General features: G+C 42.7%; 1 protein-coding gene across 7 annotated transcripts in view; it reads right to left on the minus strand.

Moving 5' to 3' along the window:
* Positions 1 to 570: 570 nt before the first annotated feature.
* Positions 571 to 16,944, minus strand: part of LOC129708271 (transcription factor MafG) — a 61,451-nt gene continuing 45,077 nt past the window's right edge. For 4 of the 7 annotated variants that reach the window (XM_055653918.1, XM_055653917.1, XM_055653920.1 and 1 more), the window contains 2 exons: positions 7,747 to 7,977; positions 571 to 3,557 (listed from right to left, as the gene is read on the minus strand). In XM_055653918.1, the coding sequence (XP_055509893.1) occupies positions 3,105 to 3,557; positions 7,747 to 7,926 (633 nt within the window). In that variant the 5' untranslated portion in view covers positions 7,927 to 7,977 and the 3' untranslated portion in view covers positions 571 to 3,104. The remainder of the gene's footprint in view (positions 3,558 to 7,746; positions 7,978 to 16,944) is intronic. The other 3 variants (XM_055653921.1, XM_055653923.1, XM_055653922.1) reach the window with 1 other exon arrangement.

Below are 16,944 nucleotides of genomic sequence, written 5' to 3' on the forward strand. Positions count from 1 at the left end.
AGAAGTCAAAATTCTAGCATAAGTTGATGTGTCTTCAGGCGATGAAGTAATCCCAACCACAGCTGGTGGTACATTGTTCCAACATTTACACATGGCACTAGACTTTGGCCAAAAGGCAGGCATGGTCTTCAGCACCAGCCACTAACGTTAATCTCACACTAACGTTGACAAGAGCACAAGCTAAATGGGATGCAACGCTTTGAAGCTACCTGTAGGGCCCATTTTAAAGTCAAGATTGTTATGAACTATAACTTCACAAAATATACATAGTATGCAAAAATCCTTGTTGATTTTTTTTTTCAGGTGCACTTAGAACAAGTTATTTGGTTTAACTGGGATGCCACATACGAGTCCATGGACAACTATTGTGATCAAGGGGTTGGGTCCTTTTTAAAGCCAGTTTGAGTTAAGATGCTGAGAGTACTTTGTACAGCCCTTCATGGCACAAGATAGAAATTTGACAATTAAAAAAGATATTTTTCCATACTGAAACTATTGCGTAAAACAGCACTTTTTACAATTACAATATCACAATTAGATAGAGGTGTGCGAGAATCCAAAGTCATATATGCAGTTTAGCCAAATAGTTTTGTATTTCAGATCAAACATTAGGTTAGCCATTTGACAACAAACACGGAGTAACTCCAAAAACAGTTCAACAATTGAACAGTACCTTTGTTTACACAATCAACATAAAATTACATGAGACACCAAATATATTTTGCATTTCCAAATCTTTGTAATATACATTTTACTTCAATTCAACCAAAGAAGAAATCCTTTAGTTTGCGTTGGTAGTAAGGATGTACAAAGTTCAGAAGATACAACAAAAGGGGATACCTATTGGAAACCACTGCAGTGTACAAGCCAAGAAGCTTTCAGAGAATTCAAGATTCATCACAAATTTACCCTTATATATATATTTTTTAAAGAAAACTGCAGAATGGATTCAGGTTTCTAAATGGTTAAGAAGAGATGCAGTGCTGTAGTTTGGTATTCGTGATTTGGGCGAAAATGGGGCAAAGAATATTTCAGAAGCCAAGATTGCTGATCAAACCAAACTCGAGGTCCACCCTTAAAGTTGGTTGGATTTTTTATTTTTTTTATTTTTTTAAAGTTCACTTGTGCAGCAGGTGGAGGAAATATGGAAAAAAAACATACACACACACACACAACATAAACCCCATTGTGCTCACACAAATAAATACAGAACTAAACTGTAAAATAACACTAACCTGCATATTAACACATCACAGATACATCACCCCGAACTCACTTAACACGCTGCTTCACTAGAAAGCTATTGAATTCAATAAGCCACTCTAGAAACATCTGTAAAAGCTATTAAACATTTTTTTGTGAATTTTTTGTATATAAATATTGTATGATAATCTGTGTACTTATAAAAATTAAACTCGAATACCCTTACATGTTGACAAAGATACTTTGTATACATACACTAAAGAAGAACTTTTACTATCAAAGATTCTCTGAATAAATTTTCATTCATATGGTTAATCAATCCCTTCTACTCACACTTGCTCTTTAGAAGCAATTTCAGCAAAAGGTTCAATTCAGCGGTTATTTACAGGAGGAAGGGGGTGAGAGGCGAAACAGCTAGTCATTCTCGTCCGCAGGAACAAACAACGAATCACAACAATCAGAGGTTAAAACCTAAAGGACAGGTAATAGTGTTTTCAGGTGCTCGGATTACTGCTTTTCTATTACCACTTCAGCCAAAGACGTGTGTAAGAGGCAAAATATAACAATTTAGTGCTGGGACAGAGGGACCGCGATTTGGAAATGAGGTCGCTTAGAACTGGTGGGAATCTGTCCTTCCCCTTGCTATAAATGCCACACTGTAGACACACTCAACTATTGGATAATGAAACGTTTTCTTGCTAAGATCAGCAAAAGTGTAAACTTTACCAGGCTTTTAATTTCTGCCACCAAGTTGGCCATCAAATGTACATTGCTGCTTAATAATATATTTTTTAATTAAAAGCTTAGTAATCAGACGGTGCCCATGTGAGGTATCTATATCAACAGAGCTGATTATGAAACTGCACCTTTCAAATGATTCAGAAATTGTACAAGTGACCATTTATATTCTAGATTGTAGCAGGCAGTTGTAATATTGCTGTTAGATTTTGTAGTCACAAAAGGACACGATAATTCCGCCTCCTCCATTTTGGGATTTTATAGATTGTACATCATATTACAATAATTTTTGTTTAAAAAATATATAAATTAAAATCCAAAATTCTACTTAAGCTATAAATTTGTCAATATAGAAATGGTAACATGTGAATAGAAAGGAATACTTAACCATATGAACAGGTCATTTGAACTACCTTACTCCATGGTGATACGGTACACCGTGTTCAGATGTGCATGAATATGAGAAGCTGTTGACTGGTCAATGCACAAAATTAGCCACAAGGTTTCCAATGCAAAATAAAATCACCAATAAATGCACGTCCCACTGTACTAACTAAACCTGATAGATCAGCAATGCACTGCACAACTTTGTCAATTGTTTAGACATATTATGAGGCCGTTTCGTTTAGGTGCAGCAAAAAAAAAAAAAAGTTTCGGTGTTTTGTAAAGTTTTCTCAAGTTACAAACCAAAGCAGACAAAAAGAGAACATCAAAAAAATCGATGGGTCCGAATCATGTGAAATTTTTTATCGTGGCAAAATATTCAAAGTAAATGAGGCTCACTGCTTCAGTCAGGGGAAGAAATGTACAGCACTCATTTGGGTAGTGCAATAGATTCTGACTATTTAATTATTTTCATTTTTGTTCAGTTAGAACTAGAGGCCTGTGGAGACGTGTGCAAAATGAAGCTCTCAGCGTGTGCTGCCAAGCCAAAACTTTTGTTTGCTGTGACGATACAGGTGGGCTATTTTAACTAAGGCTTTGTATATTCACCAGGTTGCCACTAACATGGGTACTCCTATGGAGAAATGTTTATTTTTGGCAGAGGAGGGTGGTGGGGAGATGCATGAAGCATTTAAAAAATAAACCTTGTGTTTAACTATGGATTAACCAGTTTTACTACAGACTAGTTTGGCTCTGGCCGTTGTCGAGAGCAGTATGTACTAAGATCTTGCATTGGTTTTGGATTTGACTATTGTGATGACACTTGTGGTAGCCACTTTGCCTGGCATAATGGGGCCAATGGCGGAGGTGATTGGACTTCGAACAGGCATGACGGGTCCTCTGGCCACGGTCCTGGCGAAACTCTGCAAGGCCTCGTACTTGGACCGCAGGGCGTCAAGCTCTAATTTCATACTGGCGTTCTCCGACGCCAACTTCTCCACCTCCTGCTGAAGTTCGGCTTTCTGCTTCTCCAGTTCCTCCTTTTGAGTGACCCGCTTGACCCGACAGCTGGCCGCGTAGCCACGGTTTTTGAGCGTTCTGCGACGTTGCTTCAGCCGGATGATCTCCTCTTTTGTCAGGCCCCTCAGATGCTGGTTCAGCTCTCGAACGGACATAGAGACAAGCTCCTGATCTGTGAGACTGGCTCCATTTTCACCTGGCTCCCACTTCACCTGCAACATTTGGGGGGGGGGGGGGGGGGGGGGGGGGGAAGAGAAAAACAAAAGGATTGCAGTAGAACGGTGTGGAGAAAAGAAACATTCAACATTTAGCAAAATATGCCAAAAGAGGCATTTAGAAATTCAGATTCATCAGTCATCGAGTCATACAGTGTGGAAACAGGCTCTTCAGCCCAACATGTCCACACCAACTAACATACCCCAACTACACTAGTCCCATCTGCCTGCGTTTGCCGATATCCTTCAAAACTTATTCTAACCATGTACCTGTCCAAATGTCTTTTAAATGTGGTGATAGTACCAGCCTCAACTACCTCCTCTGGCAGCTCGTTCCATACACCCACCATCTTTTGTGTAAGAAAGTTGACCTTCGGGTTCCTGTTAAATCTTTCCCCCCCTCACATTAAACCTATGTTCTCTGGTTCTTAATTCTCATAAAAGTCTCTGTGCAAATACTCTATCTAATCGTTTCATGGTCTTATACACGTCTACAAGACCATCCCTCATCCTCCTGTGCTCCAAGGAATAAAAGAAGGAAGGTTCGCCCTATCACTTAATCTTGTTCAAATTGATAGCAAATCTCAAAGGTTCAACACATCTTTTATCAATAAGCTAATTTTTCAACAATCAAATATCATGAGATATTCATCAATGTTAATCAATAATTAGTTTATAATACACTATATAAAAGGAATTTGCTGATCTCAACACAACTATTTATTCAGATAATGCTCTTGAGGTGAAGGTTATTTTCGAGCACCAGAAGATCTTTTCATTCTTATAACACACCCACACTTACTATGTCAAAAATAGCTGCCTAGACACAGCCATTGATGCATTAGACCACCTTTCCATTAGGTGATCTTTCAATCCATAGAACATATTAAGACATATTTAGAAGTGTACATGGATAGGACAGGTTTAGAGGGATGGGAAAAATTAAATAAAATATAAGGCTGAAGAAGGGTCTCGACCCGAAACGTTACCCATTCCTTTCCATCCAGAGATGCTGCCTGTCCCGCTGAGTTACTCCCGCAGGACAGCAGCAAGTTACTTGTGTCTAACTAAATACTAAATTAGTTTAACTTGACATCATGTTCAGCACAGACATTGCGGGCTGAAGGGCCTGTTCCTGTTTTTTATTGGTCTATGTTATAGTATAGTTATTTCTTAGTTAAAATACCGCAATAGTTATATTGCATTGGGTAATGAGACTCATTTGAAGGATGGAGTTATTCAAAGGTAAATTAAATTACTGTTAAAAGTACTTGTGCTATAACAACAGGATAAGCACTCAACCAAGAAAACCAAACCCAATGCCAAAGTAGTATCTAAACTGCCTCTACAAACTTATGCTATAGGGCAATAACTGACACCATATTCAATAATAGGCTATCCACATGTTAACAAGAACATAAACTAAATGTTTTACCAAGATACCCAATATATTGTTTCTATGATGGAAAGGAGAGTTAACTTTTTCAATCCAAGATTATTTTTCAGGTTCATTTTCTACAGGTATTCCTGAGCTGCAGAGAGTTTTTAACATTTTCTGTTCACATTTTCGGAAGTTAATAAACGAAAGGACATAAACTGAACCATAGAAAGAAGCCTGGCGTGGTAAGCTTGATTGATTGAACACATCATGGAAACACGCCCTTCGGCCCACTGAGTCGACGTGGACCATCCTTCACCTGTTCACACTAGCTCTATGCCAACCCACCTTTGCATCCACTCCTCACAGAAGGGCCAATTTACAGAGACCAATTAACCTACAAACCTGCACATCTTCTGGGATGTGGGAGGAAAACGGATATCTGGAGAAAACTCACGTGGTCAAAAGGAGAACATGCATACTCCACACAGACAGGACCCAAGTTCAGGAAAGAACCCGGATCTCTGACGCTGCAAGGCAGAGACTCTACCAGGCAAAATCTGTAGCAGCAGCATGCAAAAGTAGTTTTTTCCCCTCCAATGTGGTTTCACATAAAAAGGTAGACACAAAGTGCTGGAGTAACTCAGCGGGTGAGGCAGCATCTCTGGAGAAAAAGAATGGGTGACGTTTTGGGTCGAGACCCTTCTTCAGACTGATGTTAGGGGAGGAGGCAGGACAAAGATAGAATGTAGGCGGAGACTGTGACCAGTGGGAGAACTGGGAAGGGGATGGAGAGAGAAAGCAAGGGCTATCTGAAGTTATCCAACGCCAGATCCACGTCCTCAATAAACGCTAACTTCAGACAGACCTTCCTTTCTCTCTCCATCCCCTTCCCTGTTCTCCCATGTATTTCCACCTACATTCTATCTTTGTCCCGCCCCCTCCCCTGACATCAGTCTGAAGAAGGGTCTCGACCCAAAACATCGTCCATTCCTTTTCTCCAGAAATGCTGCCCCACCCACTGAGTTACTCCAGCACTTTGTGTCTACCTTCAATTTAAACCAGCATCTGCAGCTCTTTCTTACACATGGTTTCACATACACAGACAATGGTTAGGCCCAATTATTTAGCTCTTTGCATGTTGGCGCAGGTGTGATAGAAGGAATGACCTTTGAAAATTCGGATTTTAGATGGCCATTAAAAAGGCAGAAGAAAAACAAGTTGAGATGACTATCGGGTAACACAGTCTAGAATTTTATCAGATTCATCAAATCACACAGCAATAATTAATGTGCTTTCCAAGATGAGTAATTTGATAAAACAGAAAAAACAAATTTGTAGATAAAAAGGGCATTAAAAATCTCAATACATTACCAACACAGCATGCGCCAAATTCAGAAATTATATCAATAAACATAAACACAAAAATGCATATTTGCTGTTTCATTAACCATTTATTAGTTTTTTTATGAGAAATTAGAGGAAGATCTTCCACAAACCAAAATAAAACAATTCAACTAACTTTAAGTTTGTTTTATTAATGAAGTATCTTTGGATGATGCTTCCAGGCAGATGAGGAACAGTCAAACAAAAATTCCACAAAAAATCTTCTAGCCTGCACTGCCATTCAAAGATTTACCTCATCTGATTTGGATGTCAGCGAAACTTTCTTGCCTTCCCCCCGTTGACCCACGATTCCCTATATATTCAGAATTAGTCTCATTGTTGCATGAATTCAATGATTCAGTCTTCACGGCTCCTAGGAATATAGAATTCTAAAAGGTTCATCATCGGCAGAGGTGAAAACAAAGTTCTCATATGCATCTTAGATGCACAATCTGCTGTCCTGAAGCCATGTTCTAGATTACTATGTGAAACATTCTCTCAGTATCTATTTTATCAAGTCCCTCAGACTAAGTTAACCATTCTAATCTAAATAACCATACATTCCTTCCAAAGAAAAGAGTAAGGTGATCTTGGGCTGCCACCAAGCTCTAGTAATTTTCTAATCCCTCAAAATGAATGGGCTTCCTCTACCGAAGGACCCTCATCTGATTCACCTTAAATATTTATTTGGGAGTAAAAATACCTTCCATAGGATCTGTTCCTGCTCCGCTGGAAAATATTCTGCCGTCATTATATCTGCACTTGCTGCCTCGCCCAATAAATACATTTTGGAATCCCGTGAAAATGTTCAAAGCAGCCACATCAGCATTTTCAGAAGATCCATTAGCCCCTCACATTCTTTCCAGAGCTGCCTTAAAAGATCAAATTTTTTCCTGGATCCAGGTCAAATTCAGGGGCATATGCCAATAGTTCCAAACACACACATTTAACTCTTTCCTCAGCCTCTCCTTTACAACATCCCTGCCCTCTCCGAAATGCAATGCACTTCTCGTATAAAATCTTGTGCATCGACTTTTGATTTAGTCACTTTAAGGTTTGTTTACACTATTGACGCTGCAAGATTTAATGGAAAAAATGTCCACCAGTGATTCATCTTTTCAAAAGGTCTTGTATTAAAAGCTGTAACGTGCTGCGATTTCTCAGATGAGGTGCAATATTTGACATTGCTGAGCTGTGTTATAGCCGTCTCTAAAGGATGCACAGAGAAATTCTTAAGAATCCCGACAAGTAAAACAAAAGCACTGCAAAGTCAAAATGTCATGAGAAGAGGTTTAGTTTATTTGGAGATACAGCGCGGAAACAGGCCCTTCAGTGCACCGACCAGCATCACCCCATACACTACCACTGTCCTACACACTAGGGACAAGTTACAATTTTACCAAAGCCAATTAACCTACAAACCTTGTACGTCTTTGGAGTGTGGGAGGAAACCGGAGCACCCGGAGAAAACCCACGCAGGTCACTTGTGGGAGAACGTATAAACTCTGTACAGGCAGCGCCTGCAGTCAGGATCGAACCCGGGTCTCTGGCGCTGTAATGCAGCAACTCTACCGCTGCGCCACCGTGCCTCCCTTGCTGCATTATTGGTGGAGTTTGGCACAATTTTCATTATTGCAAAATGAAACACACAACCTGCAGAAGATAATGGTGTTTATTTGCAAAATTTCATAAATCAAAAACACATAAAAGTTGAGGAATACTTGTACCTGTATTTTAACTGATTAAAACGTCTGGCTAACTGTGAATCAGAGAAGTTGCTGGGTTTTTTTAAGAACAATTAAATGTCTGTTAAAGCTCAAGGCTTAAAACGATGTAAGGACTAATCTAACTTTAGTTTAGGTTAGAGATACAGCGCGGAAACAGGCCCTTCAGCCCACCGGGTCTGCACCAACCAGTGATCCCCGCACAGTAACACTATCCTATAGGGACAATTTTTACATTTACCAAGCCAATGAACCTACAAACCTGTATGTCTTTGGAGTGTGGGAGGAAACCGAGGATCTCGGAGAAAACCCACGCCGTTCACGGGGAGAACGTACTAACCCCGTACAGATAGCACCCGTCGTCGGGGTCGAACCCGCGTCTCCGGCGCTGCATTCGCTGCAAGGCAGCAACTCTACCCTTGCGCCATCGTGAACAACTCTTACCTACAAGAACTGCCACACTCACACTTAGACAACTATGAATCACTTAAACCCTCTGGAGACAGCAATAGCAACTACTGTTTTTGTTGTACAATAAAACCGGTGTTTATCATTGCATTTGAACATTTCTTACCTCTATAACCCCAAAATAAATTGGACTTCAGTGGATTTATCTTGCGCTGAACATTATACCCTTATCCTGCATCTGTACACCTGTGACAGCTTGATTGTAATAAGCTATAGTCTTTTCGCTGACTGAATAGTACGCAACAAAATAACGTTTCACCGTAACTTGGTTAACGTGACAATAATCAACTCTCCCCTCCCCTCTTGGGAAGGCAGCCAAAGATATGAAATTTGGTTATCAAGGATAAATGTCCTATTTTAAGCCCAATCACTAAATGGAGATTGTCATTCCTGAAACATGCTCTATTCGATTCATGTAGAAAATAACAGAGTAAGCATTTACTGGGAAAACTATTCTGAAGACTTTCATTGGTCAGCAAAAAGCAATAGGCAGCAACATCAAACATGGTTTTGAGTGTATAACAAATAATTATGCAAAGCCATCTTCGTAATTCTCCAGAGAAACAAGGAACTGCTGATACTGGAAACTTGAGCAAAACATAAAATGCTGGTGTAACTCAGAAGGTCAGGCAGCATCTCTGGAGGACATGGATAGGTGGCATTTCCGGTTAGGACCCTTCTTTAGTCCTATCCATGTCCTCCAGAGATGTTGCCCGACCCCCTGCGTTACTCCAGCTCTTTGTCTTGTGCTCTGGAATTCGCTACTCAATTTAATGAATATTGATTTATTTATCTGTAAAAGCTGTCCAAATTAAATGAAGCAACAGCTGAACATACTTAGAACACTCTTAGAAGTTTAGTTATATTCAGTTTTACAGATACAGTGTGGGAACAGACCCTTCGGCCCACGGAGACCGCACCGACCAGCGATCACTAGTTAGGGACAATTTACATCCTACACACAGTAGGGTCAACTTACAACTATACCAAGCCAATTAGCCTTCAAACTTGTACGTCTTTGGAGTGTGGGAAGAAACTGGAGCTCCCGGAGAAAACCCACGAAGGTCACGGGGAGAACGCACAAACTCCATACAGACGGCACCTGCAGTCAGGATCGAACGTGGGTCTCGGGCGCTGTCTGACAGCAACTCTATCGCTGCGCCACCGTGCCGTCCCTTGAATGCACATGTTGCAAATAATGTGGTAGGTTCCTCCATCATAATGCCCCAATATATGTCCTGGAGGATCCACCAGAGATGGTCAACAGTGGGTCTATATTCCTTGTAGTCCTCAACATCGTCTCCAGATCAGGTCACACTTGGGCAAGAAACTCATCCTATTTACCAGTGACCTTCCTCCATCAGCTGATGGATCAGCACTCCTCTCAGCTGAGAAACACTTGGAAAGACCTCTGAAAGCAACAAGAGCCAAGAATGCCCTCTGGCTGGGGACCAACCAGAGGTGGCTTGGAAGCACGACCAACAACTCAATTGACTATGTGGGGTTACTATTGACCAGAAATTAAATGGAATAACCACATAAATACAGTGATACTAGAGCAGGTTGGAGACCAACCAACACTTGATTGCTATCCCACTCACCACACTAACTAATCATTGCCTTTACTACTAGTGCACAGTTGTCTACAGTGGACATCATCTGTAAAATGTGCTGCAGTTATTTGCCAAGGTTGGTCCAAAAATACATTGCTAACTCATTACCTCTATACAAGACAACTAAGGGTAGCAACCTGATGCTAGCAGCAACAAATTTAGCCTCCAAGTCGCACATCATCTTTACTTGAAACATCTTTTGTGTTCTTTAGACTTTAGAGATACATAGCGGAAACAGGCTCTTCGGCCCAAGTCCACGTCGACCAGCGATCCCCCTACACAAGCACTATCCTACACACAGTGACAATTTACAATTTTACTGAAGTCAATTGACCTACACACCTATACTTCTTTGGAGTGTGGCAGGAAACCGGAGCACCCGGAGAAAACCCACGTGATCACAGGGAGAATGTATAAACTCAGTACAGCCCGCACCCATGGCCAGGATCGAATGTGGGTCTCTGACGTTATGTTCCTTAATCATCATCACCACCACCCTGCCTCCCGATCAACTTTACTCAAACAAGAGCAGTATAGAAGTATTTTCACCACAGGATGCGCAATTCTAAACTTTGGCGCAATATTTCCATCTGCAGGGCAGTTAACTTTTGGCTATGACTGCAGGCCTTACAGGTGCCACACAGATCCTCGTAAATGGAGTAAAAAGTAAACAAACAGCAAGATTTGAATTGATCTTGGCATAAGTAGCTTTAGTTGGCGAGAGATGATGAAATAGTTTAGTCATTAATCCCCAAATTGGTTTATGGTTTAATGTGTCAGTACACAATTATGTTGTCCGAGTCATGGATTTTGCTGTCTTGTTTCCAATGTAAACTTGTCATTGTACAGTATTGTGGAAATTGCAAACTGCCTTGATTGCACTAAAGACTAAACACAGAACTGTTTATGTAAGTTTATGTAACTTGAGTTTACGTAAGTAGCCAATTACACAAGTGGAGGAGTGTCTCTACTTCTACACAGAGGAAGAATTGAACTTTGTACGATTCTTCCAGACAACTTGCTGTACCAGTTATCAATTTTCAATGTGATGGGACTCATTTTTGTTAACCCAATAATAGAGCAAAGGCAGATACATGGAATAAGGTAGCAGATGTGTCACCACACAGTAAATGGCAGATGACCTGAAGGACTAAATGTCCCGGTCCTATTGCCCTTGCACCATTGACGTGTGTTACGATTGGTGCATTGTACACAAAGACCCTCAAAGATTTTGTTCAGCTGCAGAGAGAAGGCCGAGAAATTCTGGTGTATCCATTTCGAAGAGTGGTTCTGGGATCGGAGCAGTGTTGGTTTGAGGGAAGTTGCAAGGATGCCAAACTCGCCCTATGTACATTCCATTATTTTGAGTATCAAAATACCCAAGTCCTCTTTTTATCTTCTTTCCGCCAAAAACAAACCCAATTCATTTAGCCTTCCTCATGATAGCGACCATTCCCATACCTCTCTTCCCTTTGGCCCACCTGGTTTCACACCCATTTCTCCCCTTTATATTCCTTGCTCAGGCTTCACAATTCTCACCTCTTCTATCCTTGTCATGCACATGTTGTCTTTTCATCTGACCTTTGTCTAACCATCTTTTTGCAGAATCAATCAAGTTCAAGTTCAAGTGAGTTTATTGTTATGTGTCCCTGAATAGGACAATGAAATTCTTGCTTTGCTTCAGCACACAGAACACAGTGGGCATTTACTACAAAACAGATAAGTGTGTCCATATACCATAATCTAAATATATACACACATGAATCCCCTCCCCACCTTCACCTGTATCCACCTTTTACTTGCCAGGCTTTGTCCTGCCCCCATCTCTCTTCCAGCGTTCTCTCTCCTACCACAATCAAACTTTAGATGGGTGCCGACCAGAAACGTCACTTACCATGTTCTCCAGGGATGCTGCCTGACCTGCAGTTATTCCAGCACTTTGTGTCTTTTTTTGTAAGCCAGTATCTGCAGTTCCTCGTATCCCCTTTACAACTTCTTCTAAGCTCCCCTGTCAATGCTCCACTAAAAGGCAATTATGCCACTCTTTGCACCCCGACAAAGAAACTGCACCAGAAGCACAAGGGGAAATCATGCAACGATGTATTGGTCAAAGTCACAGAATTACATAAAACCACCAGGAAATTGTCATGATCACATTGAAACTTTCAATTGCTTTAGAGACCAAAAATAAGGAACATAATGCAACTAATGTTGTATTATGACGTCTGTTCAAGATAACCTGCCCTTTGAAGGTCACCAAGTCTGTTAGTTGGAAAAATAGACTTGAGATCGTCCTGTTGAAGTGCAGTTGGTGGGAACAGTTTGTAGATCGAAACACACCTCTACCACATTTTGTCCCCCTGCAACAATCCAATCGCCTTGGTCTTCCAAAATAAATGCTTCCTGCTCAGGCCCTCTCCAAAAGAGCATTCCACATTTTTTCGATCGATTGAAAGATACAGTATGGAAACAGGACCTTCGGCCCACAAGTCCACATCAACCATTGATCACCCATTCACACTAGTTCAATGTTATCCCACTTTCCCATCCAATCTCAACACATGTACAACTTCCTGACTATATTCAATTGTGTAATGGAAACATGCATTCTAGCAGAACTACCTCTATGACTAAAGTAGGCTGAGGAAGTTTGATGCTTGTTGTGCAATATGAATGCTGAGTAACTGCGTGATTTACAGAGGGGTTATTGACAGAGGCCAATTAACCTACAAGCCCACACTTCTTCGGGATATTTATACATTTTATATTTATATCATCCATGACAAAAGTGATTACATTTTACCCACCAATTCAAGATTGTTGTGTTACTGCAAAATCTGAAACAACATTAATTCTACTAAGTCAACTTCACTACCTTTTAGAATATTGTATGGTTAAACCAAAATATGGTAGTGTGGCGGGGACTGGCAGGAGTTTAACTAAAAACTAGTCGGACACAAGTTGTGTGCACTAGACGTGTTTATTCTTCTGCAATACAGCTCCCTACTTCTCACCTGACATGAGCGTTGCCCGGCCATAAATAACAACTTAGATAACGACCCCGTGACTCGCGCCTCCCCCACCAAGACGCTGCCCTCTAGAGCCGATGGTTCGTCGTGACCTTGGGTTGCTATCAGGTGCCGCCACACGATCCCCCCCAGAACCAGAGGCACCGAACCGCACAGGACGTCGCACAAGGTGGCCCGAACGCGTAGATACAATCCCGCGCTCCGGGGCCTTGCTCAGTTCGGAAGAATCTCCGGGAACCCGGGACTGTGGACGCCCACGACGGGGAGGTTGAGCCACATGGACTGGATCGCTCAGGCCGGTTTCAAACGAGCCACAGATATCGTTTCACGTCGGCCTCCCATGTCCAACTCGAATGTAGTAGGCCCGTGCCCAGCACACGAAAGGGACCTTCATACGGGCGCTGCAAGGGTGACTTGTGGGAGTCACGGCAAAAAAAAAAAGTACGGGCAGCCCATCAGTGGCAGTGGCACATGGGAAGGGGCCACTCCATGACGCGACGTTGGGATGGGAGATAGGGCGCCGACCCTCTCCCGCAAGCGGATCAGCACCGATGACGGAGGTTCCTGGGACCCATCAACAGCAGGAACAAACTCCCCGGGGACGGTGAGCGGAGCACCATATACCAGCTCCGCGGAGGACGTTGGCAAATCCTCCTTGTGTGCCGTCCAAATCCCCAACAGGAGCCGCGGCACCTCGTCCATCTACCCAGGGCCTGTGAGACGAGCCTTCAGACAGTGGTGGAACCGCTCCACCAACCCATTTGATTGGGATGATCCGCTGTCGTGTGGTGGATGTGAAGTGCAGTGGATCCCCAAAGCGGGCAATCAAGGCTGCTACGAGGGCACGAGCACACAACTGCGTTGAAGTGTCCGTGGAAAAAGGTCGACCACCGTAAGCAGGGAATCCTGGGATGGAGGCATCGGCCCGACGATGTCCATGTGCATGTGATCGAACCGCCCTCGAGGAAGTACCGGAAGTGCCGCACTGCGAGGTGTAAGGCGAGCAACTCCCGGTCGAAAGCGCTGTAGTGCTGCTACGCAATCTTCAGGTGCCGGCGAGAGGCCGCCAACGCCCGTTTAAGGACTGTTCCAAAACGCCGCAGACTCCGAGGCATCCACGGTAAGGGCTGTGGGGGGGGCGTCGACAGACGGATGCACGAGCATAGTCGCCCTAGCCAAGGCCTCCTTCGCCCTTTCAAACACCACCATGGCGACAGCGTCCCATCTGCCACTGCTTGCCCGTCAGCAACTGAAAAAGTGGCCGCAAAAGTTCAGCAATAGTCGAGCCCGCGCACCACGGTCCAACAGGCACTGAAAGGCCTGCGCATCATTCTTGAGGCCGAAGGGCATCCGCAGGAATTCGAACAACCCGAACGGGGTGATAATTGCCGTCTTGGGGACATCCTCCGGTCGCACGGGGATCTGGTGATATCCCCTGACTAGGTTGATCTTAGAGAAGAACCTAGCCCCGACCAGATGTGCTGAGAAGTCCTGTATGTGGGGAATAGGGTAACGGTCAGCGGTCATGGCCTCATTAAGGAGGCGGTGGTCCCCGCTCGGCGGCGGTAGTCCAGCTTTGAAGATCCCATCCAGCTAGCAGCCCACGCAGATGAACTGTGGATCTCTGACCAGCAGCAGGTGGTTACCCTGGAATACCTGGACCGCTGGACTCCCCAGATCACGTCGGGGTCACCAATTGTGGCAGGGACTGACAGGAGTCCAGCCAAAAACTAGTTGGACACAAGTTGTGTGCACTAGACGTGTTTATTCTTCTGCAATACAGATCCCTACTCCTCACCTGACCCGGGCGATACCCGGCCTTAAATAACAACTCCAATACCGAACCCGTGACTCGCGTCTCCCCCACCAAGACGCCGCCCTCTAGAGCCGGTGGTTCATCGTGACCTTGGGTTGCTATCATGTGCCGCCACAGTAGTTAAATTTGTCGACAATTAAGTTGATTTGTGATATGCCAAAATTGAGACTCGAGTTGAAGTGACTCCATTTGAGGTACTGTTAAGATTTAGGAGTGATTACTGCTTTTCATGGATTGTACTTAGGTAAATGTAGAACAGGATCAGGCTCTTATTCCCACAGTGTCTGTGCCAAACATGATGCCAATATAAACCAATCACGCCCCCTGCACAGGATTCACATAGTTTGGAGCAGCAAAAGGTGAGGAGTGTATAGAAAGGAATAGCAGGTGCTGGTTTATACCGAAGATAGACACCAAGTGCTGGAGGGGTGGCAAGGTGGCGTAGCGGCAGAGCTACTGCCTTACAGCTCCAGAGACCCGGGTTGATCCAACTATGGGCGTTGTCTGTACGGAGTTTTTTTATGTTCTCCCCGTGACCTGCGTGGGTTTCCTCTGAGATATTCGATTTCCTCCCATACTCCAAAGATTTGTAGGTTAATTGGCTTGGTATAAATGTAAAATTGTCCCTAGTGTGTGTAGGATAATAATAGTGTGCGGGGATCGTTGGTTGGTGAGGACCTGGTGGGTCAAAGGGCCTGTTTTCTGCACGGTATCTCTAAACTAAACTAACCTAACTCAGAGGGTCAGGCAGTATCTCTGGAGAAAAGGGATGGGGTGACGTTTCGGGTCAGAACCCGTCTTCAGATTCCAGATGACGACTACACGTTAAAAATATTCCCCTCAAGACACAAGTTCCCACTAGTAAAACACCATCAATAAACTTTGTATTGGGCATGTTAGCCAGCAATACAATGGAAATCCATCTACACAAAACCCAGGCTCTGATTTTAATCACACAACCCATCCTGAGTTTCTGCAGAAACATTCCGATATTGAATCAACTTCCTCCATATGACGCCATAAAAAAATTCTCTGCCTATTACTCAGCTCAGACTTATAGGCTCCCAATAAAGAGAATGACTAATTGGAACTTCATAAAAACAGTACTAATGAGTAATTTTCAAAAAACGCAGTGAAGTTTCACTTTAGGACCAAACCGACCAATGTTCCACCAAATATACTTTTCAAAAGAAAAGCTGGAAACTATCAGTGAGATTAGCAGACAGATCTTTGAGCTTTATATAGTGTTCCTTTGACTGATACTTAAAGCAGGCATCATTTGAAAAATTTCCAGCAAAATAACAGATGGAAGATCACACAGATATAGCCAACATTCATATGATATTGTATTACAGGCATCAAATCCCCCACTATCAACTTTAGTCAGAGCTAGTTTTGCTATAGCACATATTTCCATAACACGAGTTGGATTATAGAGTCAAGAGTCATACAGCACAAAACAAGCCCTTCCGTCCAACTCATCCATGCCGACCAAGCTAGTTTCATTTGCACACATCTGGCCCATATCACTGTACATCTTTCCCACCCACATAATTGTCCTAATGACTTTTAAACACTATTGTAAACAATATAAATGTGAGTGATGAATGAGGGAACACTATTTGCATTATGCAGGCAAAATTTGTGAAAATGTGATTTCCACTGAAACACCATTGTGCCACAGGCACAGCTGCAACTTCAATCACGATTGGAGATTGAAATTGACAGGCAATTGCTTCTATTGACATGCAACGTTACTCTGCAACAAGCAATCTTTAGTACTTTTAGGTGAAAAACAGTAACAATTTGCTCAGTGGTCTTGAAAAGACCCTTATTTTTGTGAATCCTGCAGGAAAAATATTTTTTTCTTATTGCAAATCTGAAATTCTCAAGCTTTCAAATCTCTTTTCACTATTGACACAATGGTCTTTATCATACGTTTAATATAACACAAGGTTTTTTAGGAATGC

Source organism: Leucoraja erinacea, chromosome 23 (assembly GCF_028641065.1).
Source record: "Leucoraja erinacea ecotype New England chromosome 23, Leri_hhj_1, whole genome shotgun sequence".
NCBI lineage: Eukaryota > Metazoa > Chordata > Chondrichthyes > Rajiformes > Rajidae > Leucoraja > Leucoraja erinaceus.